The sequence below is a fragment of the Lonchura striata genome, chromosome 1A (assembly GCF_050655825.1).
Source record: "Lonchura striata isolate lonStrDom1 chromosome 1A, ASM5065582v1, whole genome shotgun sequence".
In the NCBI taxonomy this organism is placed as follows: Eukaryota; Metazoa; Chordata; class Aves; order Passeriformes; family Estrildidae; genus Lonchura; species Lonchura striata.
The window spans coordinates 22,208,795-22,236,503 of record NC_140741.1 but is presented as its reverse complement, the minus strand read 5'-3'; the positions used below and the strand labels follow the sequence as shown (position 1 = coordinate 22,236,503).

At 42.4% G+C, this 27,709-nt stretch overlaps 1 protein-coding gene across 9 annotated transcripts in view; it reads right to left on the bottom strand.

The window, feature by feature from the left end:
• TBXAS1 (thromboxane A synthase 1) overlaps positions 1 to 27,709 on the bottom strand; it is a 242,173-nt gene that overhangs the window by 24,532 nt on the left and 189,932 nt on the right. For 5 of the 9 annotated variants that reach the window (XM_085568338.1, XM_085568340.1, XM_085568342.1 and 2 more), the window contains 3 exons: positions 26,166 to 26,236; positions 25,205 to 25,254; positions 24,796 to 24,863 (listed from right to left, as the gene is read on the bottom strand). The exons of the other annotated variants lie outside the window; for them this stretch is intronic. In XM_085568338.1, coding sequence (XP_085424464.1) covers positions 24,796 to 24,863; positions 25,205 to 25,254; positions 26,166 to 26,236 — 189 coding nt within the window. The remainder of the gene's footprint in view (positions 1 to 24,795; positions 24,864 to 25,204; positions 25,255 to 26,165; positions 26,237 to 27,709) is intronic. 9 annotated transcript variants of the gene reach the window in all.

Below are 27,709 nucleotides of genomic sequence, written 5' to 3'. Positions count from 1 at the left end.
TTCCTGCTCAATGTAACTTCCTTCATTTTATAGACCAACACCCAGTTACAGCAAAAAAGAGAAGGGAGTAGCAAATGATTTATTAATTTCTCATGTTAACTCTTATCAGGTATATCAAGCAGTTCATTGTTCTGAGAACTGATGGTACAGAAAGCAGATTTACAGGGGGAATTTAGGACTCAAGCAGTCTGGGAAAGAAAAAAAAAAAATAAAAATCATGCATGGAAAAAACGAATACAGTTGTAACTTAACCCTAAAACAATTCAACGGTTCCTGTTTTACAGACTTATTTTCCTCAGTATGGCTAGGCTTTTTTTTCAGGGGAAAAAAAAGGAGGGTTGAGAATGGGTAAGAGTTAGGGCAACATTAAATACTCAAAATATGAGGCATGAGGCTATGTTTGCCAGCTAGGTCAGCTTGGCACCAGGCAAATTTCTGCTGCATCAGTGAAGCTCATCTGGGCTTGGGCAGTACCACAGAGGTAGAGTCTGGACTCAAAATCCGCATCCCAAGCTGACACAGCCTCCTGCTTCAGTCAGGTTGCTGGGACAGGAACAAGGAATCCTGAGCATCTCTAACAAAACTGACTGCAGAAAAAGCAAACATTTCATTTTCAGATGCTGAGCATTAAGTCTGCCTTCCCTCCTTTTCCTTTCATTCTGTCATTACTCATGGCTCACAAGGCTGTATTGCATGGCTTGCCATTTTCCTCCTGCATACGGAGCATGGGGAGCTGAGAGGTGAAAAAAAGAGGGCAAAAACACTGCCAGAGAAGTAAACCTGAATAATGCAGGAGCAGGGAAAGGAGAGAATGCAACAGCAGGAAACAGGAGAGATGAATTCAAAGTGAGTGCTGTGGGACAGAGGGAAGGAAGCAAGGACAGAAGCAAAGGTGGATGAGGTGGCAGGGAAGCCATCCTGCCAGTAATCACAGCTTTTCAGGTATCTCAGCCTTCCCCTGAGATTTAGCAGGGAACCACAGCTCCTGGACTAGGAGAAAGCTGGGTCCAGGCTGCACTGGAGGAGAGAGCAGGAGAGCTGGTGAGGAACATGGAGGTCCTTCTGGCCACTCATTGCCTGCCGTGTTGGAGCTCAAGCCACAGGCAGGTAGCCACAGCTAGCTAACAGAAGTCCCAGAGGGATGGGATTTATAAGGCACATCAGAAATGCAGCTGGTGTCAGCTGTAAGAGTATCTGTCTGGTGTTGGCCCCACTGCTGGGACACAGGTGAGCCTAATGAATTGTTAATGCCTTGACACCAAAACTGCATTTCCATTCTTTGCTCCAGAAAACCTAGATTTTATTCTTTTGACTTACATATTTTCTCGAGCAAGGTAAATCATCTTTCAGGAAACACGAACAACATAAAACAAATGGCCTGGGAAAAATTAAGTCTCCCTCCTGCACTTTTTGCTCTGTGGAGATGTAACCTACAGCCACCCTGAAAACACTGCAAAAGTTTCCATGTGATTTTTAATTTCCTGATCCTAGCTGGAACCAGAATTGTGAATGCTGCAAGCCTCTGGAGAAAAATTCGGTATTGTCAGATTCTGCCCTAATTTTCCAAGATCCAGGGGTTTCAAAGAATATCTCAGCTCTTTAAGTGTTTGGAGACCTCAGTCTCACAAGTGGCTGACTGCTTTCTGACTTGAGTCAACACAGATGGAAAATGGAGCAAAAAAAACCCAATCCTGAAACCTCACTGAAAACCAGATGTTGCCATTGAGCAGAGCTACTGTGTTAATAAAACACTAGCACCCCTGCGCTCCCTGAAACAAAATTAATAGCCCTAATAGATTTCCCAAACTGTGCTTTGTGCCAGAAGGAAAGCGGGAGAAAAATTTTTTATGGCTTGAAGGAACTGTGGAGAGGTATGGTTTGGCGCTGGCACTGGGCTTACAGTGCAGTGGGAAAGGTCTCTGTTTATAGGGAGGACAGGCTGTGTTTGCCATTTGGCAGGAAGTGATCAGGACCAGTGATTGCAACATTATTGCTGGATATGAATGATGTGGCACAATACAGGGCTTGGTACAGCACACAAATGTTGCTGACGTGTGTCCATGGTTGTGTGCCACACAGTTTAAGCAGGGTCAGGAGTTTATGTGTACCCTTGGGGCATACATTATTCTCCAAGTGGTACTCATATTGTAGCTGTAAAAAAAACAAAGCATCTCCATGCTGTGGGTAGTAAAACAAAGTTTTCTGAGCAGTTTCGCTTAAAAAATAGTGGAGTTGGTTCCATCAAAGTTATTTTTCTATCAACTATGAATGTCCCACAGGATGTAGATGCATGATGTGATATGGTACATACATAGGCAAGCAGGAATGCAAGCAAGGACTGAAAAGCAACAGTGGTTTGTTTAAATGCCCCGTTCCATCTCATCCAGCCACCATCCCATTATGAGCCACAGGGGGCCAGCTTTCTGAGGCCACCAAGATGTCAACAGTTGAAGAAAACGTTTGCTCAAATGCCCCTGGGGTTGCTCCGAAAGCAGTCACTGACATGACCTCTACAGCCCTCTGCAGCAGAGCAGCAGCGCCGATTTGTTAGCATGCGACTTGGAGCTGCCACAAAGTAGAGAAAGCTCATGTCTTTGGAGGAAAAAGCTGACCTCCCTTTCTATCGTGCACAGCATCCCTATCTTTTCTTCTCTCTTTGCACAGCAGATAAATTTGGAGATGATGAGGAGTAAAGACAAGACCTATACTCCAAATGGGCACAGCTCATGTGCCTCAGGCCCTGCACAAGTAGGCCCATGTTGTTTTGGTGTGGACCAGAATCCAAGAGAAAAATGGATTTCACCCTCCACACTGCTCTGTTGTGATGGAGCCCCAAGACCACTGGTAGTACTGACTGCTTTTAGCACTAATTTTACATTGAATGACTGATACGACTTAGACTACTATGAACACCAGTGCCCTTAATCTATGTGGGTTGTTTATGTTTAGTAATGATAGCAAAAGTAAAGCCAAATTAGAAGTGTATATATGATGAGGTGTTTCAAATGCAGGGATGTACACTATAAATAATGTGCTGAATGGATCCTGTGCTCTGGTGCTTAACAAAATAAAAATATGGCATATTTCACCTATTAATCTCCAGCCATTAAAAAAAGAAAAAATAGATGAGGAAGCTGACTCATGGAAAAGGGAAAAAATTTTGTGAAAGGTCACAGATCACAAATTCAGTGCTAGAAAAAACAGTTCCTTAAGCTAATTCCTTTGCTTTGTCACCAGATTATATTGGCTACAGTACACTTGAGCAATAAATTTGACTTCAAAAAACTCAAGGGCATTAGAAAATTATAATTAAGCACACATTCTGCAATGAGATGAATTGTTTTTATAATAAGAAGAAGCAAAAACTAGTGCTTATAAATTACACATTGCAGGAGAGCATTACTCCTTCTTAGAGACGACAACAAATACTTTTGGCAGATTTTGAAGATACAGATGTGTGTGTATGCCTGTGCGTGTTTAGAATACAGTAAAAGTAATAACAGCCTGCCTGCCCTCTCTGCTGTGCACCTTGATGGGGAAGATAAGTGTTACTAGAATCAGAAAACACTTCAGGGCCTGGCTTAATTCAAAAATGCACAGTATTTTTTACATTAAGATTGCTAAACATGTGAATTGTATTTCTTGGAGTGGATGATATATGCAGAAGCCCCAAAGAAGCACCAACTGTCTTTGATAACTGCATAAACTGCATTGACACTCAGCTATTGTTTCTTTGCAGTTGGATGCTGAATGCAAAATCAGCTATGACAGACCATATTCAAACTTTGAATGAGATGCCAGATTGGTACAGCCATCATAATTTTTTTTTTTTTGTGTGTGTTAAAGGCACTGAGCATGTAAAGCTGTCTTTCACATTGGTGGAGACTGCTGGTGGTTGGTCCTTTAACAAAATTAAGCACCTATTTAGGTGCTTAAATATAGAGTTAGGGGACTAATTTTAGGCACCCGTGACTGAAAATACCACTGCTAAATACTATTTGTGTAGGCTGATGCTGAAATACTGCCATGAACTTTCCACAATATCACAAAAACGTAGGATATATACTAAAATTGTAATAATATATTCTCTTCCCTAATGCCCCTTACCTGAGAATCTCAAACACCATTAAGATAAATATAAGCATGCTCCATTTACCACACGAACAGCCCGTGGTCTTAGAGCAAGTCAGAAGTTAAGAAAGACACAAGGAGCTCAATTAACATTAGCCAACTACCACTTCCCTTTCCCTTTCTGTTCAGAGGTGGAGAACACCAAGACTCTCAGCATGCTTCCTATGGTCCATCTGAGGAAATCAAGCACTGGAACATGCTTGGTTTCGACATGGAAGAGGTTGAGTTACCATCCATGGACATATTTAACAGATGTGGCACTTAATGACATGGCTTAGTGGTACCTGGCAGTGTTAGGGTTACAGTTGGACTTGATGATCTTTAAAGGTCTGTTCCAACATAAATTCTGTGATTCTATAGTCATGGATGCCATGGTCAGACCTGAGGGCATGCCAAAGTTGAATCAAAAGGTAACAGTATTTTCAGCTTGGAGTTTACAAAAAAAAAAAACCCTCCTACTGACAAAGGAAATTACTCTGTTGCTCACTGTGCTCTTTCCTGATTCGTTCCCCTTAAACCAGCCCAAGGTACCACCTTCCCCTGGCAGGGGGGCTGGTCAAACATATGCTTCTGCAGATGATCCAAGTGCCAGTTGGCACAGGGTAAGAATGGCAGTCATGCTCAAAACCTGGCCCATGTCTCCTCCTGACTCTGAAGATGTCGCTGTCTCTGTCACCCACTCCAGCTCTGAGCAGTGAAATGGTGGGTCTGTGTCCTGACTTGCCACTCTGCTGGGCAGCCATCTCTCTTTTTCAGGATTAATCACTTAGATGCCACCTGAGTGCAGCTACTGGGAAAAGCTCACTACAGCTTCTGTTGATTAAGCAGTTAAAATACATGCTGCTATATCAATCTAACAAGCAAAGGCCATGTTGCTCTTTGATACACTGACAGCACCAAAGTGACATGCATCAGGGTAGAGAAAAGAGCTAAGGGACATCTCAGCAATCATTAACTTTACAGCTACATGACTTCTTACATACTCTAGAAACTTGAGACACATGGGTTTACCCCCCCAAAATCTTACTCTCTTCCCACTGGAGCTGTACAATCACAGTTTGACTGCCAGGAGCTTACAGCCAGAGCTGCATGCAGGCTCCCACTCAAGGTCATTGCTGGCACCTTCCTCCTGCCAGGAGGAAGGGCTGGGTGTGACCGGCCTCCTGCCAGAGGTCTCTGGGACTCTCCCTAGGTCAGTGGAGGGACAGTTGCAGTCCTGCCAGACAGTCTTTTCCCATCACAAACCACCTAGGCTCTTTCTGTGGGAGCTTTAGCTCTGATTAGTTTCAGGGAGTGAGAAACTAGACAGAACTAGACAGAAGCACCCTCTGCCTCTGGGGCCAGGACAAACCCCTGCCACTACAGCAGTGTGGCCCAGAGAATGCACTAAGTCCTCATTAACAATGTGATAAATCTCATGTCAGCTGGAAAACAGCATGATGGACAGAAGAAGTTACTGCCTCCCAGTCCTGTCTTTGCCAGTGGTTACACTGCTGCTGAGCCCACTGGCTCTGATAACTCAAACCCAAATGGCAAGTTTGAACTCCCCAAGTCCTGCAGGGACCCTCAAAGAGAGTGAAGAGTGTGCTGCACACCAGTCCTGCAGGGCTTTTGGAAAGCACAGTGCTGCTCCACATGGCATCTGGCTATTTGTTCTTGAAGCAGGGCAGTTTGGGGTGATGGGTATTGTCAGCCCTCCCTTTCCCCTTTCCTCCCTTTTCCAGCCCTCTCTTCTGCTCTCTCAACCCTCTCCATGAACAACACACACGGATCCTGCTCAGTGACCGAAACTGCTGCAACAGAAATATTGAACGAGACAGGGAAAAACTGCTTTTGTGAACTCAAAAACCTAACTTTTAATAATATAAACAGCTTGCCTTGCTGCAGCAGCAAAGCAGACATATTGATAAATATGTCTACTTCCATTTCATAGAGGAATTAAAAGATCATTGGCACCAACCTTTGAACAGATGACATTTGAGGCCTCTTTATCTGAGCCGCTGGGGCTGCCACTGTGGGCACCGAACAGCTGGAACGGAGCTCTGGGGGTTCAGACCTGCAAGTTCCTCTCACCTGAATGAACCCCTGAGCCTGCAAATCATTAAATGCTGATAATCCTGCATGGATTCATCCTATTTCTTACTCCCAACCATGGAGTGGGCTCTTATCTCTAAGCAAGGGGAGGTCCAACACCACCAGAACTTTACAACCTTCTGTAAAATCTTTGTAAGCTGCATTTGTAAGTCCCATTTTCCCACTGAGGGGATACAGTGCCTCTGGTAGCACCCAAGCTGGCACCACAGCAGTGGGAAGGAGGCAGGACCTGCAGAGCAGCCCACAGCAAGGTTTTCCCTGGGCACTTCCAAGCTCGTAAAGACAACATATGGCACCATGGCCTGAGCCTGAACATGGCCCACTGCAAAACCTTACAAGGTCCTTTACAAGACTTTTTTGGGATTTTTTTATTCCTGTTTGCCAGCATATAACAACAAACTATTCTCATCTTGCTTACAATATTTGCATAATGAATAATATGCATGTTTTTGTTTTGCACAGTAATTCTTTCTCAAACCTCCATTGCTTTATTTGTACATACATGCAAGCACAAGATCTGCCACAAAATTTGCTGGCGAAATCTTCACCAGTTACAAATATTAGAGCCACCTCTTGTACCACATGGAAATGTCATATGGGGTTGGCTCTCACAGCTGAGCTTTATTCCAGTGGTAAATAAAGTTATTAATACTTCAGACAGCATAAATAGCCGAGTATCTATTTTTAAACATCTGTAATTACCAGTCTGCTAACTAACAGCTCACTTCTTTAGACTTTTCCAAACAGGCTTAACTCGGACACAGACAGAACTTATTTCTCATTTAATCCCAGCTATTTCAATTGGAAAAAGGTGTCTGTAAAAGGTGATTTATTTGCAATACCCCAGTATCTGTCAATATGACATTCTGATTTAATATGGAGATTGTATGGCAGGTATGCTTTATTATGCTGTGGCCATTTCATGACACTTGCAATTACAGAAGTAATAGTGTTGATCTTATGAATTAGAAATAAATAATTGTTCATTTAATGATTGATATCCTCTGAAAACAAGATTGTCTTTAATATAATTGAATAATTAGTTATTGATGAATGGCTCATGATTAATTACAATTTACCTGCCTTAGCAGGATTTCAAAGATCAAGTATTCATTGTTTTCAATGACAATGAAGAAAGAAAGAATATGACTGTTAAACTTCATTATTTCAACACTATGATTCTAAAAATTAGTTAAAAGATCTCAAAAACCTTCCTGATACATTAAAATCAAAGCCTGCCTCAGCAAAAATGGTAGATCTCTGCCTCTGGGCTACATATCCCTCTCCATTGTGAACTCCCTGAGCCTGAGGCTTTGGGGCAGAGTTTCAACTGGTGCAAATCAGCATAGCTCCTTTGAAACCAGTGACACATACAGAAAAAATTAATTTAATTGGGCATCTATAGAGGTCAGTGAAATAATTTATACTTTGTAAGGAACCTGGATGCTGAAATTATGGCATCAATGGAAAAATACCAGCTAAATACTGAACAGTTGTCATCTAATCAATCAACAATGGATGCACAAGGATTGATTTATATGACATTTACATCACTGTATCACATTGACGTTAATAGTATCCAGGAAGGGAAAAAGGAAGTGCCTATGTTTACACATGTCAACATCTTATGAAGACAGATGTTGCTAAAAGCTTGGCTAGGTTTTATCCCTGTTGCTTTCATTTCTGCTTGCAAAAGGAGGTATGAAGGGACTCTGATACTGGCTAAAGAAGCTGTTCAAAAATGTTTTCAGGCTTACAGATGCTGCATGCATTATTTTTCTTAAGACATCCATTCCTTCATTTTGGCTTGCTAATCAGTGTCCTCATTCTTAGTAGTCCTTAAGCACCCCAACAACCTCAGTGTGTTTTCGTAAAAGGGAAGAGGAATGTCAGATTCATCACCACAGATCTCATCACTGGCAAAAAAGCTATTAATTCATTTAGCACGAAGCATCACTGGCTTTTTATCTGTAGTCAAGAAAGAAAAAAGTGATGTGATCCCTTCCAAGAATGTAAGAGGGGATCAACTTCATGGAAAATAAAGGTGTGAACACAATAGGTTTTCAAAAAAGCACTTAATCAGGCTGAAAAAATAACCCTGATGCAGTTGACTCAAAACCTCTCTTAAAATTCTTTTGTCTGCAGGACAATTTCTCCTTATCAAACCTGCTCTATTCCCTATGTTTGGATTGAAAGTATTTCACTATGCTCCTTTCTTCCCTACACCCCTTAAACACCAATTCAGAGGTGCACCTTGTCCCTTCCCTCCCCTTATCTCCCCAGAGCATAATTTAAAAAAAAAAAAAAAAAGGAAAAAAAAAGTAATTTACAAGGTGGAAGCAATATAACAAATGATGCCTTATGGGGAAACCCCACTGCTTTAATAAAGAACCAGTAGGATCTTGGGATCATTCCTTGTTGGGGAGGGTTAATGGAGGCCCTGCTTCTTTGCATCACTGTATTAAACTTGACATTTTTAAAGGAGAAAACCCTCCCCACCACAACATAAAAGGTTTTGCCCACAGCACAGCCTATATGTGCCCCTGCATGGTAAGTTATAAACTACTCTGCAGTCACTGCCAGTAGACAAAGGACTTTCTTCAGAGAAAGTCAGAGACTGTGGCAGGAGTTAAACCAAACTGTTAAGATTGCACAGTTCATTTCATTTTCCCTTAGGAAACGGAAACTTCCCTTTCATTCTACTCCTGCTCTCCCTAAATTAAGTTCAACCCACTCATATAAAAAAGCCACAATATAATATCCTTAAGGAGAACATACTCCAACTGTGAGGTGCACTGCTCCTATCTGAAGACCTTGGAGGTCAAGGCTGTACTAAAAGAGCAACCAAAACACACATGAGCCTGGAGACTTAAGCAAGAATCCTTTGCAGCAGCTGTCGATCGGAATCCAAAGGAAACCTTGCATAAACTGATGGCTTTGGGGAAGTCACTTTGGATTGTGTGATGGCAGATTCAACCACTGCCTAATGGGAGCATCCTGGAAATTAAATTTTCAGAAAAATTAGCACTCAGAAAAGGCCCCCTTATTATGACTTGCATTGATTTAGTAAGCTGTGAATATATAATTTTCCACTGTAGAAAGATTTCACTCACTTTTCAAAGGTTAATGTGAAAATTAAAACCATAAAAAGATATCTGTACTCACCAATGTACTAATAACAGCTTTGATCATTAAAGATGAGGTTTATTTAACAAATGCCCTGCTACTACCAGGACTTGAGATCTTGATCTCTTTCTTTCTTCCTGTGATACATTATAATTGCAGCTAGTGATGTTTTAATAGAGGTTTCTAATTGTTTATGAAGGCTTGGGACATCAGTGATCCACAATATGTTGGTGCTGTGTGGAGAAGGAGCTTTGTGGATCTTTTCAAATGAGATTCTGAGTGTCTGCTTTCTCATGAAGGCACATGCTATGATGACCCATGTGTTCTTCCTGACTTCATAAGAAAGGAGTCTAAAAATCTAAGATTGTATTTTCCCTTCTTGCTACTTCTAAAACTTTCTAAATCTGTTCAAGGCACACTGCAAATCTGATTACTTGTTGAGGGTCCTAATCAGTTCAGTGTTGATTTACTGAAGAGCAATGGCCCACCCATCTTCTTTTCCTGTGTTAGGAAAAGAGTCAACATCTCTAACATCAATACACAATCTTAAATCCACATTGTTTTGTCAGTTTAAGTACACACTGTAAGCTTTTATGAATCTATGTCCTATCAGGTTTTTGAACATCATATACTACAATAAAATCCAGATCTAGGGTGGAAATTCTCAGTGGTACTGTAGCAATAATCACAGGAATAAGGATTGCAGTGACATTCCCTCAGGAAGTCTGCTTTGCTCTCTGGTTCCCATGCAGCAGGGATGTGTAATTTATTAAAATGTACCATGCAGGAAAAGAAGGCTTGTATGAAAATAAGTACAATTGTTATTTAAGAAGAGAAGGAAATAATGAAGAACGGGCTTTTAAAAACACATCCGTAATTTTTCCATAAAGCAACAAGTGGAATTTTTACCCAGAACTATTTACTGGGAAAGTCAACAGACTTGTTTTGCTTTTTCTATAAAAACAGGTGTTTTTTAAAATCAGAAACATCAGAAACAGGAGTGCAAAGCAGGTATGAGGGAATTACAAGTGAAAGAGTAGATTTAAAATATGACAGTAGCCAAGAACCTGTTCACTTATTTTACCAGCACAGAACACTTCAAATTAGCAAAGCTCATTTTACTTGAGCTTGCACCCATGATATACATTTCTCTGCTTGTTCTGGCATGCAAGAGAAAAACAGGGAATTACAACTGACCTGGCACAAACCTTCAAACTAAGTCCATGACAGCATTTACAAAGCTAATGCTGTGTGACATGGTTAGGAGGTCAAATGAAAGCAAACCAGCAAGTGGAAGTAAATGATGTAAGAGAATTATTTAATTTGGGGAGGTAGAACAAGACTTCAATTGCTGTGTTGTTGCCTTAAAAAATAATGCAGAATGGATTCAGAACTCTAAATGGAAGAAACAAAACCTGCCAGCAGCAGCTGCACTTTACACTTGAGTAGCCACTGGGGAAACTGGGACAGGTCCTCAGCCAGGGTAAATTGCCCTCACTCTGAATGGGACATGAATTCAGTGGGAGTCTATCTGTTCACCGACTTCAATGAGCTGTGAATTGGACCCAAGAGTGCCAGGTTTCCACAATTTCAGAATGCTCTCTTCCTCATTAAAATGTACTTACTACTGACAGCAGCCAATGTAAAACTAATGAACAAGGAAGTTCATTACTGACAAAAAGTGTTAATGCATTTTTATGTACACTCATGACAAAATCATCTTTGAAGAAAGCAGAGCAAGTTCCTCACCCCTGGCTGGCTTGGATAAATTCCTCATCCAAACATTATGGAAGATCTCCAACAACTGCCTTGCAAGCCTAAATGCAAGTACCACCTTGCTGGGGAAATCTGTGAAGTATTAGTGCTGTGAAGAATTTATCTGGCCTTTTCCTGAAGATCCTGTGTTCAGTCAGATTTCCAAAGTCTCTCAATATTAAAGCAGGTGTAGCCCTTGCCCTGGGGAAGCTGAAATAAGGAAAGGTGCTAAAATAATGTTTTGGGGATTTTTTTTAGCACACAATTTTTAAAGACTATTTGATTCTACCTCCTTTGTTCTGAAAACCACACCAAGTTTAAAGTCTATACTGCAGTTCAGGCCACTACTGTTGTGGATGTACCAGATGAGGCAGCTGTGAGTCAGCTAAGAGTAATGCAAACCACACCAGAAGCAGAAAGATCAGTGAGAGATGAAATTCACCTGAGTAACTAGAGTAGTGCTCAGGTAATTAATTCGTCCTGTTGTCTGGACCATGGTTACTTAGCTAACCAAAAGCTAAGCAAATCCTTTCTCATGGTTATTTCACCACACACATGGGTTGTGTAACTAGTGACAACTAAATGAGGACATTGCAGGGGATTTTTCAAGGCATGAATGCCTGTTTGTCTCCCCAGCTACCACTTCAGCTTTTAAGAAGTAGCTGGTAAAATGTCTGTCCTGAATCTTCTCTGTCCAGCACCCTGTCAAAATAGTGGTACTTTTACAAGCTGAGCATAAAACACACCCAGATGTGCTTACCTCAGAGCTGCATAAGAAGGAATTACACAAAAGACATACTCCAGGGCATCAGGCTCACCAGCTCCTGAATGGAAGATGAGTGATAGCAGAAGTCTGTAAGTGAATCTTAAAAAGAACTTGAGTCACCTCAGGACAACTCAATTCAAACAGCCCCTGACAGGCTGCAGAGTAAGAAAGGATTACGGCATCCAGACATATCCTTCAGCTCTCCAGCATGCTTTCAGTATGGAGCACACTGCAGGCAAAAGGAACAATATTACTGTACCATACAGATCACACCCAGAAGCTGGAGACACCTTGAAAGACCCCTGGTCGTATTTTTGGCTTGTGTACCAATGATAAGGAATAAAAGATAGGACTCTCTTAAATACAAATCCAAACCTTAGCTCCACCTTCCCAACACCAAACCTTTAACCAGCACTGGAAGTAAGAGTGCTAATTACTCTACATCTCCAAGAACTCCAGCTCCTGAGAGCATTACATGAAAAGATAATTCTGGCTACCATCTCACAGCACTGTGCTGAGCAAGAACCCTTCACAGCCTGCCATAAATGGAGAGGAAATACAGCATTGCTGTAAATACCATCATGTCTCTGAGCAAAATCATAATGACAGGCACTCTGGTCTGCTGCAGTTTACAATTGCATGAAATGGGGGTATGAGTAGGGTACTGTAAAAAATAACAGGTATACATTTCAAAACAGAGAAACCCATTATTTGCAAAAAAAATGCAGGCAAAAGAACTGAAAGGCAAAGAGTATTGATGGAATCTTACGTCTCTGAGTGTTGATCTTATTATGCTAGATAATTACTTTATCCCCTTATCCACCATGCCATGTTTACTTAGCAGGCATTAAAATAGGAGGAGAGGAAAAAGGGTAAAAGAACAAAACCTACAATGACTGAATCTAAATTTATACGCACAACAGAGACAGATAAAGCACCCCAGGGGACCTTATCGGTTTTACACAATAACCAACAGGCTGTTTCCTGTATATAGCAGCTTAAGGTCGGCGGATGTTTATTAGAGGCAGAGGGGAAAGGAAATGCAGTATCTTTGACTGACACAGCATGGATATATGAGAAGTGCTATTTGTGCTTTTGACTTGAATGAGAACCACAGTGACTCACAGATGTCTTATACTTAATACTCCCATTAGTGCTCCAGGAACACTGAGCAACTCTGTACCAAAAATGTGGGGCTTGTTTACTGTTCCTGCCAAGACATACTAGAGGGTAGGAGGAATTTAGGCTTCTTCAATCCATTACCATTCTTCAGTTAATCGCTGGGATAGATCAACCTCTTTTCACCCTCTTTGATTTTTAAAAAGAGACATTAATTATTAAACATTTGTATGGTGTCCAGTGGGAATCCAGTCTAGGTTAAGGCCACACTAAATACATCTCTGTGGTGTGCTAGGGAAATCAGCTGTCTGTGTGCTAATTCCTTTCGTTCCTGGAAGCCTTGGGGAAACATGAGAAGAGAGGTAGGCATTTGGTCCCCTGTTTTTCTATGAATCAAGCTAATTCATTATTGAAGTGGGAGTTTTGGAAACACAATGGGCTGGGGGGCAGGGATATCTTGTTTAGAGACAGCTCTCTCTGCTGTGTGGTTGTGCTGAGAAGCTCAAACCAGAGGTGGGACAGCAGGATGGAGCAATTAGGAACATACCGAGGATTTAACTGAGACCCTTTCCCAGAGAGGCCAATAGGCATTCCCTTGCTATCACTATGCTTGGTGAGCTCCAAGAGAAGGTCTGAGGAGCTCCACTGGCACAATTTACCTCTGCACAGAGCCTGGGGGACAGGCCATGGGTGTAATACTTCAGTCTCGGAGAGGCAACAGAGCACACGATGCTTCTTATTTCATGAGGAAAAAAAACATATGGAAAACCACCTTGGCAAAATGGGGCAACTGGTTTCTTGGTTGGAAGAGGGGAGATAAGAAGCCAGTGTCTGCTGGAGATTTGAAACTAAAAGAACAATATTTCAATTTAGAGAACATGAACTACCCTGTTGTATGCAAAAAAATGTTTTCTTTGCTTTCCCCTCCTCTGCAAGACAGTAGAGCACAATGACACTTGTTTTTTTAAACACCAACCACTTCCCAGAGTACTGTACAGAGAAACAAACAGTGGCCACACTGCTCTTAGGGCTGGCTTTACCTGTCTTGGCAAAGGACATTACTTTTTTTGTGATTCCATGCAGAATTGACATAGCCCCTGAGGTAAATGGCGCAGGATTTTCCAATGCCCAAAAGTCCCCAGAAGGACACGACAATGAAGGCAGGAACAAGGCAGAAATGGAACAAGCAGTCTTTCCACCCACCTCCACGACAACACAGGCTTGCAAATAAGAAAGGGTGTATGCTGCAGTTCTAGAGGGGGTGTGTAACTGGACACAATGTATAACATTTGAAAAAAAAATAGCTGATTATTATTATTCTCTGCAGAAAACAAACAAACAAAAAACCAAAAACCCTTTCCTCCATTACAGTGGACAAAAAGACAAATATCTACCCTTTGGCCTAATTACCTTCCGCAAAAAGTTTATGTGTAGAACTGCACACGGTTTAACCTTATTCTAATACACACTGGTGCCAACGTATCTTTTGGATATGAATCATGCTTCCTCCATGGTGGAGGTGTGTGGAGGGGAGGAAAGCTGTAGCTGAACATTTTTTAAATATTTCAAGTAATAGTCACAATAAATTGGATGAAAACTTACTTGCCTTACAAGAAGGACCTCTGCTCTAATTAGGAACACTGACTTCTAATCCTAATTCCTCAGTTTGGAATTTCATGTTTGTACTATGATCTGTGTTTGCCCTGGGCACTCAGGGGGCTTTATTTCTGCAGAGGGTTTCCAAAGAGAGGTCACCTAGATGTCCTGAAACTGGCAGCCAAAGATCTGAGACTCAAAGGGCATACTGGTATCACTGTGTGCTCAATGCACAAAGCTCTCCTGAAAGCCTGAGTCTCATCTGAGTGCCTAAATGGGGAAAACTTTCAGAGAAATCAAGTACAGTTAGGATCATACCTTTCTTGCTCTGCCCTACAAGCTGGACATCACCTGGGTAAAATTGCAGCAGGATGGAGCTTCAGAACAGCTTGAAATTAGCAGCATGGTCCATAAATACTTGATCCAGAGATCAAGTACTCCGAGAGCCCCCGCCACCACTTATGCCCTGACAACCCCTCTAGATTCAATTCCCTGGTGGCTTAAGCCCATCTGGATGCCAGGTGTCCACCCAAAGCTTCTCTATCATTCCATTCTTCCACTAGATGGGGAGGGAAATATAAGGAAAGGCTGTTGGATCAAGATAAGGACAGGAGAATCACTCAGCAATTACCATCACAGGCTAGGGAAAATGAATTGAATTTAACACTAATCAAAGAAGAGTAGGATAATGAGAAGTAAAACCAAATTTTAAAAACACCTTCCCCCATCCCTCACTTCTTCCTGGGCTTAATACTCTGGAGCTCCCTACCTCCACCTCCTTCCCAGCTGTGCAGGGGGATGAGGAGGGAGGGGTACAGTTGATTCATCACACGTTGTTCCTGCTGCTCCTTTCTCCTCAGGAGGAGGACTCTCACACTCTTCCCCTCCTCCTGCATGGGCTCCCTCCCATGGGAGACAATTCTACATGGAATTCTCCAAAGTGAGTCCTTCCCACGGGCTGTGGTTCTTGATGAACTGCTCCAACGTAAGTTCCTTCCATGGGTGCAGTCCTTCAGGAACAGGTTGTTCCAGTGTGGGTCCCTTATGGGGTCACAAGTCCTGCCAGCAGACCTGCTCCAGTGTAAGCTCCTTTCTCCATGGATCCTGCCCAGGATCCTGCTCTAGCTCAGGCTTTCCCTAGGTCACAGCCTCCTTTGGGCACATCTACCTGCTCTGGCACAGGCTTCCACAGGCTACACATGGGTTTCTGCTCCCCCATGGACTTCCACAGGCTGCAGGGGCACAGCTACCTCACCATCATCTTCACCACAGGCTGCAGGGGAGTCTCTGCTCTTCTGCCTGGACACTTCCTCGCTCTCATTCTTCACTGACCTGGCTGTCTGCAGAGCTATTTCTCTCCATATTCTCACTCCTTTTGTCTGACTACTGTTTCTATTGTACAGGTTTTTTTCGCCCCCCGTCTTAACTTGGTTATCCCAGAGGCACTACTATCAATGCCAATGGATTCAGAATTGGCCAGCACTGGATCTATCTTGGAGCCAGCTGACATTGGTTCTGTTGTACATGGGGGAGCTTCCAGAAGCTTCTTACAGAAGCCACCCCTGTAGTCCCCTCCACTACCAAAACCTTGTCACACAAACCTAATAAAAAACCTCATCTCTGTTCTAGCATCCCACATGGACACCTCTCTAAAATTTAGGCCAATATTTGTACCATGGAAAGCTACCAAGCAAATATTTGGAAAAAAAAATCTATTCTCAATGGCAGATGCCAAGCACTGAGTGGAAGCCAGCTCCTCTGACTGGCTTGGAAAGGGAAGGCAGGTGGAGACCTTGACCTATGAAGCAGAATGCTTTGGCTGCACATCTCCAGCTTTTCCAGCAAGAGGAAGGAATGCATGTCTCCAGCTATGTCCAAGAGCTCAGCCTTGAGAAACACAAATCATCCAGTAGCAACAGCACTTCTTGACCCTCACAGACCTGCTTTGAATAAGAACAGGGATACACTGAATTGAAATGATTGAGGTAGGAGATGGGAACGAGTTTGCTGTGAATCACATGGCTGCAAAAAGGGTATGAAGCGCACAGCCTCCTGTATGGCACGGGGGAGGGAAGACAGGTATCTCATGAATTATGAGTAAAGTGGGACAATTTAGGGAAAGTTTTAACTTTTAAAAAAGAAAAAAAAGAGGAGACCAAAAGCCATTAGATACATAACCTTGTAGTCTAATATGGCCATAAATTAACAGCTGCACTATATTATGTAAATTTATGTTAAATTATTCACTACCTGTCACCATATCTCCATAAAAAATCTACATACTGACATTTACGAAAAATGACATCTTCTGATAATAGTTTTGCTACGTATTTCAGTGCCTGCAATTGCCTTTTAACCATCCTGACTGCTGCTGAGGCAAACACTATTGAAACAGAGATGCTTTAGGAGGTCTAATGAATTCATTAGTATTCACAGATTCACCCTCCAGGAGGGCACTGTCCATGTAAGTCCATGTCCTTAGGCATCACACCTCTTGCTTCAGCTTCAGAACTTGCTGGAGAGGAGCCAGGAAGGATCACACAGGTCCCTCCATCACTCCAGCTATGAGCTGGAATGGGATACCTTTAAAGACCCTGGCTGCACCCACTCAGTTTCAAATGTGCTGGTCACTAAGCACAGCAGAGCCATGTTGGAGGGGCCTCCTTTACCCATAGGAATCAAAGCCATCATCCAGTTGTGAAAACCTGAATCTGAGCTCTTCCTGAGATAAGATGCTTTATGAATCACACCTGGTTTGAGATGGACCTTCAACTGCCCAGCTGTGTGCTTCTGCTGACTGGAACTGACACACACAAGTGGGGTGCCCCAGAAACCCTGACTGCAGTGAGGCACAGCACACAGGAACACATTACCCACGCTTATTCTAAATACATACATACACTGAGTTTGGGAACTGGTGTGTGTCTCATCCTCCTCAGCTTCTGAAGCAGTGGTGTCCTTCCCCAGCACTTTGTAATTCACCAATTACAAAGGCAGCTCGTGATGTGGCTTCAATGAGCCTCACACTCACCCCGCACTGCTGCTCTGCAGAGATGGGGAGGCCTGAGCAGCAGGCTCTGCTGCTGCCCTCCTCCTGAAGGGTCTAGGCAAGGAGTTCTGGCTCATCCCTCCAGTCAAGAAGGAAATCTTCATGCATTTGCTGGCTCACCTCTAACATCCAGCTAAAGCACAAACAGATCTGCACTCACAGAGCCCCTGTTTGCTACAGGTGGCTCTGCTGTGTCTTAAGGTAACAGCAGCAACTGTGGTTCACTGAGACTTCCAGTGATTCACTTTGGAGCAAGCCAAGGATAAGGAAAAAACCTCTGTAGTTCACTAGAAATGGGAAAGAAGGTCAACTTCTTCTGCTTCTTCCTGATAAATATTGAGTACAAGCTAAGAAAATAAGAAGAGGGCAAAAGAAAATTCAAGCACCCTCCTATTAAGCCAAAAATCATGCTATAAACTACTAATGTACATCCAGGGCCACTGTCTCTAATTTGACCTTGCAATTCGGCTCAGAAACATTAAGCCAACGTTTCAGAGATGGGAGAAAGGAAGAGGGGGTAGATGTTAAAGAAAGGAAGAAGGGAGGGAGAGAAGGGAGGGAAGGCAGAAGAATAAACAAGCTTTTGCAACAGCAGGAAGCTCTCTCTTAATTCTGAGATAATGAAACGCTTCTAACCAGGCCCAACTGCTGAATATTACAAGAGCCATCATCTCATGTGGATTGCATGCAGCTTTATTTTCTACTCCCCTGCATGGACTGAGTATGATTCACAGCACAGTCACAGGAAACAGTCATTACTATTTATTTGGAGTGAAATGAGTGACTGCTCTAAACAGCATCAACTGCACCTGCGATAGTGCAGAGAATCTTTTTTTATTAAGCACACCCATGCCCTCTTTTTTCCCTTCTGCTCTTCAATATTCTCTTCACAAAGAACATTTTATTTCAGTGCTGGCTGCATAGTTGAAAAAGGGAAGAGGCAAATTTACAGCAATCATTAGAGAAGATGCAGAAGCATGGCAGCAAACCCTGGCTTCACCACTTCATGTGCACAGAAACATCCCCACACCATGCACATGCCACAAAAACAGTCTGTACACAAAGAGAAAGGGACAATTCATTAAGTATAGCCACTTATAATAAAATTATAATAATTGTCTGGCTGTGGATGAGCCTGCTTGCCCCCATTTTGCAGATTTGCTGCAGCTGGAACATGTCAGAATACCCTGAACTTACTCTGCTCCAGACAGCCCTAAAAAACAGCTCATCTTCCTCAACCTCTGAGCAGCTCCTCTGTTTTCTTTACAAGACACTGCTCACAATTTTGCTGCAGCAATTTATCTCTGGCTGCACAGCGAGGTGGGCAGACGGCTCCCCGGCTTGCTGCTGCTCTTTTCTCCTGCTGTACTTCAGCCAATGCTGAAGCCTCCCCGGCCCCCACATACTGTAGCTAGGAGGTGACAGAGCCTCAGTCAATTCCCACAACGCTTTATTCTCCCCTTTATCAGTCTCTGCTGATGAAGGTACTCTTCAGACTGCTATTTTGAATTTAACACACAGTTATAGAGAATCCAGAGCACTCAAAGCACAGACCTCTCTCCCTTCTATAGCCTTTATTGCCCAAGTGCATGCACCTGATGTGCTTACAAAAAATGTCCTTACTGGCAAAATCCTCTTAAAATGGCTCAGCTCTGTTTTTGCTGGTTTCAGGCCAGCAGCAAGAAGAAGCTAAGGCCATTCCATCCCTCTGCTGTAGGTATCAGCATCTCAAGTACCTGTATCCTGTGATGCCATTAAAAGCTTCAGGAAATTAAAAGTGTGGGTTTTCTTGTTTGTCTAACAAAGTAAGGTACTTCACAGTATAATGGATTGCTCTTGAAAACTAATACTCCTAATAGCAGCAAACAGATGTACAGACTGGACTGTTCTATCCATACTGAAGTTGGGTACTTATTTTCTGTAAATTATGTGTGGTCTCTGGAGAGAGTGTGATTTCAGATCACAGTAATTAGGGGAACATTCTAATTTTTTCCTTATTCTCCTATGTAATCATTCTGATGTCACATGTGACTGACATATAGAAAGCTTCCTCACCAAACTGGGAGCAGATCAGAGCCCAGCACCTTCATGGATGAAGGGTCATGGTGAGATCAAAAATACAACAGGGAGCATAAATGAGGTACAGAAGGAGCATAAATGAGGTACACTACAAGTGGAAGTGAGGATAACAGGGAAGAAGGGGCAGCAATGACTTCTACACTGTTTACAGTGCAACAGTGTGGGAATCACGTGTATAGCCTCACCCAGATGCTAAAGCAATTGGTATAGATAAAAAAAGTGCAAAAAAAGCAAGTTAGGAGAGTTAATACATAAACCACTAAAAATGCTTTTGACTCACTACTGTTCCTAGCCATTACATCACATGCTGTACACTTTTCCCTAGCTGGTATTAAAAAATCTCTTCGTACTGCTTCTCTCACCCCCACCTACCAAAGGATTACTAAAAGATAACTTACTTTCCACCTCAGGTGTCAGCAAATGCAGTCGCTGCCCTATGAGGAGAGCATGACAACATTCTTCTCTTCTACCAGGATGAGAGATCTGCTCCACCATCCACATCAGCATCCAAGCAGGAGGCGTGGCCAACCAAGAAGTGAGGACACTCATTTCATTGTTGCAAGAGTATATAGAAAGTGAAAGCAGTATTATATCAGGCAGGTGAGAAATATATCCTGGAGCATTAGGTCTTTTCCTGATTCCAAAGAGAACATTTTAAATCCTAAGGCAGGAGGATCACCAAAGGCAGTCCAAGTTATGCCACAGTTTGTTTTGCAATATAGATATTAGCTCACTAGGCACTGATCCCAAACTCTTATCACTTCACTTTTTCCTTCAATAGCCATTAGTCAAGCATTACCTGGGGACAGATTCTCCTTCTGGCTAAAGCACAGTAAACCCCTGAGCTGACAAGGTTATTCCATATTTATACCCCCAGAACTGAGAGGTAGGTCTCATATTTTATTTTATTTTGGCAGCTGGAGGGAGCTGAGGTACAACATGGGAATAGCCTCGTAGACAGGAGCAGCACAAGTCTGTGCTCACAGGCCTGCATGGAGGGAAAGGAGCTCTGACCCAGCTGGGAAAGGAGCTGCTCCACATCCTCAGCCTGGGGAGCTCCCCAAGGGACAGGTCACAGTCACACCAGCATGGCGAGGGCTCAAGTATCCATCCACTGCACCTGCCATTGCTCTCAGAGCCTTTCATCCTCAACACTGTAAGGGTGCAGCCTTCCTTGTCAAATTATTTTAAGTAAAAGCCAGGGTTTGAGTGCTTCTTGACATGTGAACTTTCAGCCCACAAGCAGAGTAAGAGCTACAAAAGATTCACAGGCTTCTTCCTCCCCCACGATGTTTAAATGACTAATTAACAATTTCTAGAAAGCAATTCATAAAAGGAAAAAGGGAAAATTTTCAAAACTATCAGCTTGTAAATTAAGTAGAGCCAATTCTCTGGCAAACTTTCTAACAAGGTTTCACATTATTTGTTTTGTGCTTCCTAAAGATCTGTCCCTAACCTGAATCCCAGCAGGAGGAGATGCCACTGGAGTTTAATTACATGGGAAACATTTAAGAAACAAGGATCTGAAAAACCCTACAACTTGGTCTAAAAAGAAAAATAAATAGAAATGAAAACAATAATCTGATTAATGATATGAATGTACTGTACCTCCCAACCACAGGTTAAAACATTATCTTCTCACAAGTCTCAAGGCAAAGAGCCAAATTGTCTTTGAAGCAAATTGAATAGTTATACCATTAATTTACAACACACATTCAGCATTCAGGTCTATGGCTTAAGTAAATAGTTATGAGACATGGCATTTTAGAGGGTTTTGGTGCTTTGGTTTAATTTTTCTTTGTTCCTTTTATATGAACTAAACATGCCACATACTATGTTGAAAATCCTTGATTCAGGACAAGTTTTATCTTAGAAATAAGCTATGTTAGGTGTTTCAAGGGATTAGCACATTGCCCGGGCTCTCCTGGCTGTGCTGTGTGTTTGCACACCCGCCTCACAGACATATGCCTGGCCCCCAGCAGATGCTGAGGCACATCTCACCCTGACCAGGAGGGTGGGCATGAACTGAGGATGTGCACAGCAAAAGAAAAAGGGGGACTCACTGATCCACAGCCACAGCACAGGAACCTGCTGCCATCAGCACAAGTGTGAAGGAGATGGAAGGAAAACTGCAGGCAGCCTCCTCCAGGTATAATTCTTTAAACCTGGGAAACCCATCTAGCTGAAATATCTTTCTCTGCAGGAATAGGGCAAATGACTCCTGTGCATTCAGCTGGGACACCTGAACAGTGGACTAGGCAGTGGAGGAAAAATACCGCATTCTAAGCTGAGAGGAAAAACTAGGTATTGCCACTGTTCCCCCTTCTGGTACCCCCAAATCACCCATCTCAGAGTTCTGTAACTGGCCATGATGAGAGCCAACCTCCGCCCCAGGGAGGAGCTCCCATGAGGGGTTGCAAAAGGAAGAGTGAGCACCACTGACTGTCTGGAATCAGCACCATGTCCTGCCGTACACAACACAGAGACTTGCCACTAAAGAAGCACTGAAATATTTAATCATTCAAAACATTCAAGTGAGACAAAATTATCAATGAAACTAATTAAGAATCTTGAGATAATAAGCACTGATGACAAAATGTTCCACTCTAGTGCCTGCCATCAGGCAGTCAGGATTTATAATATCAGTCATTTATAAAGCTTATACCCTGAAGGATCTCAGTGCACTTTCAAAACATGTGCCTCCACACCCACATAGCCCTGCTCCCCAAGGTGACTCAAACTACTCATGCATATCCAGCAAAGGTTCCCAATTAGGGGTGAGGATTTCAGATGATGACAACAGAAATGTGACTATAAATGGCAGGGCAGAGAAGCAGGGAAGGGCCAGCTTTGGTGTCTGCAGGGCCAGGTCCTGAGGTCTCAGCCAACCCAGCTCTATCACAGGCACCCAGAAGGGCAGGACACAGGAAAGTGAGACAACAGGGCACAGAGCAGAGTTGGGGAGGAAGAAGGTCACGGATGGAATAAAAAGAGCAGGGCGCCAGTGTTTTATGCACTGGGATTTTTCAGCAATTTAGGACAGGAAGTGAACTGGTGTCAGGCGATCAACACTGCAGATGGATCTTTAAGCAGCCAGCATGTAAATGGCTTTTGGCAAAGCTACCGCAACCAGCAGTCTTTTTTTTTTCTTTTTTGTGAGAAATGCCATTTTTAGGTACAGTCAGAGAAATGTTGCCTTCTGCCTGCTACGAGCAGGTGTACAGATGTCGACAGCGAGTTCAGGCGGGTGCCAGGTACTCGAGAATTGTCACTGAGTATGTGAGCTGCCTCACACCATCCCCAAGCTTTTGCAGGAGGCAGGTTTTATTTTCTGCTGAGGTTTCCAACGAGCTGGTTCTCCAGCAGACCTCGTCTCAGGGCTGAACTGCTCAGCACAGTCTGATTTTTATTTCGTCTTTTTTTCTGAGTGAAGCCATCTCCGCCAGGCCAGCTCCTCAGCGAGGGGAACGGTGGGTCCCTGTGAGCCACCCGCGCGGCTCCCGAGGTGCTGCCCGCGAGACAGGCGCAGCTAATCTGGAATGACGCCTGGTAACTGCAACAGCTAATTTCAGACTCAAGGCACCAATTTCCCAGTCACTTTGTAGCTACACTGTGTTACCATAACGGGTTCTCTGCACAATTATCGCAACACTTAGTGAGTTATTCATTTGCGAGAGAGCTAAGAAGCCTTGTAAATTATTTTCACTTTAAAAGAAGCAGACATAATCCCCTCTGGAGGAAGTAAATAGCAAAGTTTCTCGCCCGTGTTTTGTTTATTATAAATGTTTGACAAATAATATTATCTCATCATTAGTAAAAAAATACCTTTACTTCAAAAGAAAAATGTAGTACACAGGCAAGAATTTAAAACCCAGGTGCACGTGCCATTGTGGCAATGGCATGCATCAGGCACAGGCAGTTTTAATATTTTATGCTTCATAATTTTTTTCTTAAATAATTAACTACCTTTAACTAGTGATTGTCCAGCTCTACCACTGCTGTGGGTTTAACTGCATGTTAACAGCTTTGAGTGTTCCTTTGGTGGTTCCTCTTCTCCCTGCCCCAAATCCAGGCTGACTACAAGCCCTGCTTGACTTTTAGGTTAGAGATCTGTTTCCTGCCTCACCCTGTAAAATCCATTTTCTACAGCTTTGCCACCTGCAGTAAACTCAAACAGGTCCAGTTAAGATCTCTAGCGTTCACTGGTTGGACCAGCATTCAGTCTAGTATCTCTCAGCACAGTGGAGAACCCTGCTCGCTCCAGCTGGTGATGTGAGCTTGTTTCATTCTCTGTTTGCCTCTTGCAGTGCAAAAATGAAGACTTAAAATCCCATACCTTGGTTTGATTACTGCATTGCTGACACAAATGCAGATTTGGATAAGGAGACAAGATGTACTGAGCCACTAAAGAGTTGTACTCTTTGGACAACTAATTGTAATTAAACTTGTTCTCCCAAAAGCTTTTTTTAAAAAAAAAAATGTACTGCCAAAATGACCTGGTCTATAATTATCATCTCATAGCATCGTCCAGTGTTGAAGGATATACAAGTGTACATATATTTAGATGCATAAAGATGCACATGAGGGCTTGATAGCATTTGTCAGTGCACTCACTGCTTAAAATTTGCATATCCGCAAGGGTCTCATGGCTACCACATTTCTCTGCAAAGTCTGAGTGTAAGTGGGATTAAAATTATTATTTCCTTAACCTGAAATGCTAAAAATGCAAAGGACAGTATTCAGACTTCTATTCAGTTTCAAGCAACCACTATGGCCATTAGCTTTGACTTGATAAAATATCTGGTAACAATGTTTTCCTACAAAACAAAACCTTAACCCCCAACTTAAGTGACACTTCCTGTCTAATTTCTCTTTGTGCATTTATAGAACTATAGAAACAGAGAATAAATATATCAGTAAAAAGATCTAGCAATGCTTAGAAACACTTAACTGCAACAACTACAACACTGGAAACCTTAAGGGCACACTGAGCAAAACCAGGTCTGTAAGATAAGCTCAGTAAGATTTCACACTGTTGGAAAATTGCTTTTAGAATGCTCTATGAAATTCTAATACCCACATTCTTCCAAAGGATGTTAAAAACCCCCAGGAGAACTTCTGAAAGCAGGCACACATACTGTCCAACTTCTAAAAAATATATAAATAAATTTTAAAAACATAAATAATTTTAGGAACACACAGTTTTTTAATACAAGAAAACACTAGCAGGTTATATACTGTGGTTTACAGGCGATATCCTAATTATTATTTAGGAGATGGATAATTAACTTGGGAGAAGAGATTAAACAAAACTCTGGTAAATTCACAAGAAATTTTTGCCAGAAAGATTTGCATAAGAGGGCATGACATATTCCCAGTTATTTTTATGTAGGATGTCAAGACTGATGGTGAGATGAACACATGAGCACCAGTGGGGACCAAAACAGAGCCCAATTCCAAAGGTCACCAAACATTAAAAAATTTCACACCTGACTGTTTTGGCCTGGATCTATCTATGGTTTTTCTTGTAAAATCAGAGCTAGGAAAGAAAGCAAGAGGTTCGCTTAGCACCAAGTCTCTGTGTCCTTGCATTGTTCTCTCATTTAAGTGCACTGCTAAAGCTCCACTGATAATAAAAGATTGATTTAAAAGACCATTCCACAACCTAAGCAAAAAGTGAGCCTGGCTAATGTTACATATCATATCCTCTTGTCATTTACTGCTACTCTGTGTGTTTACTGTGCCTCTCACTCCCCCTCAGTACCAGCCCAAATTTGAAGCAGAGCAGCTGGTCCTCTGGGGCTGATGGCACAACTGCAACTCTGAGCCCAGCAACAGCAGCCTCCTGATTGATTGCAAAAGCACAACTCTGGTCTCAGGCTCTGAACCAAAACAACCTTCTCCCAAGGCAGTGGGTCAATTCTTAGCAGATTTCTAAATGGCAGGCACCTCTACATCACAAGGTGAACCTTACCTCTGGTAAGATCCAAAATTTAATCACATTATCTACATTCCTCTGTCAAGGTTCCTACTTCAGCCCAAAAGATATTATGAAAGGAGGTGATGTGAACAAAAAAAGCATTAAAAAAATTTTCTCCACTCCATCTTTAACTTCTATCAGAAAAGTTATTATTTTGCATGGATTGCTCTTATGGTAAATTCAGTACACATCATGAAGAAAACATCCACGCTCTTCCCATTAGTACAGTAGGAAAACTTAATGAAGTGTGTTATGTTTTGTTTTGTCTTTCTCTTAGCATTTTTTGAATTACTGGTTTCCCTTTATGCTCCTAGCCAACATGATGAGTATTGCTCCTTTCCTTCAAACAACTGGACTGTGAGAACAAAGAGGTGTGGTTTTGGAGCCTGATTCTCAGTTTCACTAAGGTTCTACCAGGGCAGCAGAAACAGGCCATACCACAGCTGCAAGCCCTCTTTAGTAGAACATACCAGCATAAATGAGGTGATGTTACCCCTGCTGCAGGTGAACGATGAGGCTGATGTACCTTGATGGTCCGTTCCTGTTTCAGCAACAGGAAAGAGAGCATAAATGTAAACTGAGAATCTGGCTTTGCAGTTACCCTGGATACAGTTTGTAGGATTTATATCTTTAATTAGAGCAAAAGGTAGAAACCTCCAAAGTCATATGAAAATTATATGTTAAACAGTGTTTTGCCCAACATTTTTAGAACATCAGATCTTGCAACAATGGAACAAGAAAAATTGAAAAGATTACTAAAGCATTTTGTTTCTCTTGTTCTTCTTGGGATCCTTCATTTTCAAGTCAGGAAAGACATTTTATGCCACCTAATTAAAACAACTAGGAGGGGTTTGGGTTTGTTTGTTTTTTAAACAGATACACTGATTAATTAATACAAAGAAGTCCTGTGTCTTTGGTTGTACACAAGATTAGACTGCCCAATAGCAAATTCCTAAGCTTAAAATGTATAATTTAATGAATTAATAGACAGTACCATTTTTCCCCCACTGCACAATGAAGAAGAATGTGCTTAGTAAGAAGTACACAAAGCACTCTTTAAAAAAGTTTGCATTTCTGACTTTGCAGAGGGTGATGCATGTACATCCTTCAATTTGTGATCTGATCTGATGACTTTTGTGTTTTGGATCTCTGATGAAAATCACTGTATTTTCACTTAAATCCATGGGGGAAACACCAGATGATCTTGCAAAGGATTTCTAGTGGGGTGTAAGTTCACCAGAAAATGCAAATACTGTTCTATGAGTTCTCTATTTCCCATGCCAACACCACAACTTTTAAATTGTCTGTGCCTCCTGAAGAAACAGGACCATTAATATTACAGAACTTGTAGGTGCTTTTAGAGGTTAGTATTTATGCACCATTTGGATGTTAAAAAATCAAAAGTGCTAAAATATCCTAGACTATTTAGAAAAGATATGATATCTTTGCTCCTGCTGTCACAAGTCTGCTGTGCTAAAGTGGCACCAGCTTACCAAAATTAAAGAAAAGAAAATCAGTTGTGTGACAGTTGCTGCTCAGGTTAAACATTGTTGAAACCTGTAGAGTAAAGCAACCACTTGATTCTGTAATGGAGCTTATCTGCTTGTTATATTTATCCAGAGGGACTGGTCAGGAAGGTGACAGCCCCTGTGCAAAGTCACAGGCGACTGTTGCCGTGCAAAATCACCAGCAAGGTTTTGCACAGCACCTGTGGGCAGAGTGGTTTGTCAAGGTAGCACTCTGCACAGAGCTGTGTGTTCAGGGGAAGAAGTAAAACAATCAGAAAAGGAAAACAAGGGAGAAAAAAAGCACCAGGCACCATCTCAGTATAGCAAACACATTTTGGCGAGGGACTGCCACAGTCCACGCTGCTCCATGGAGCTGTGAGCGCAGGAGCCACGTCCTGCTGCTCAGTTCCTGCTGGGATGGGCAAAAGGAGAGTGTGCAGAGTTCTTGTAAACAAGTAGGGTCACTTCAAAGATATTTGGCTCTAATCCAAAGAACCCAAAGGCCC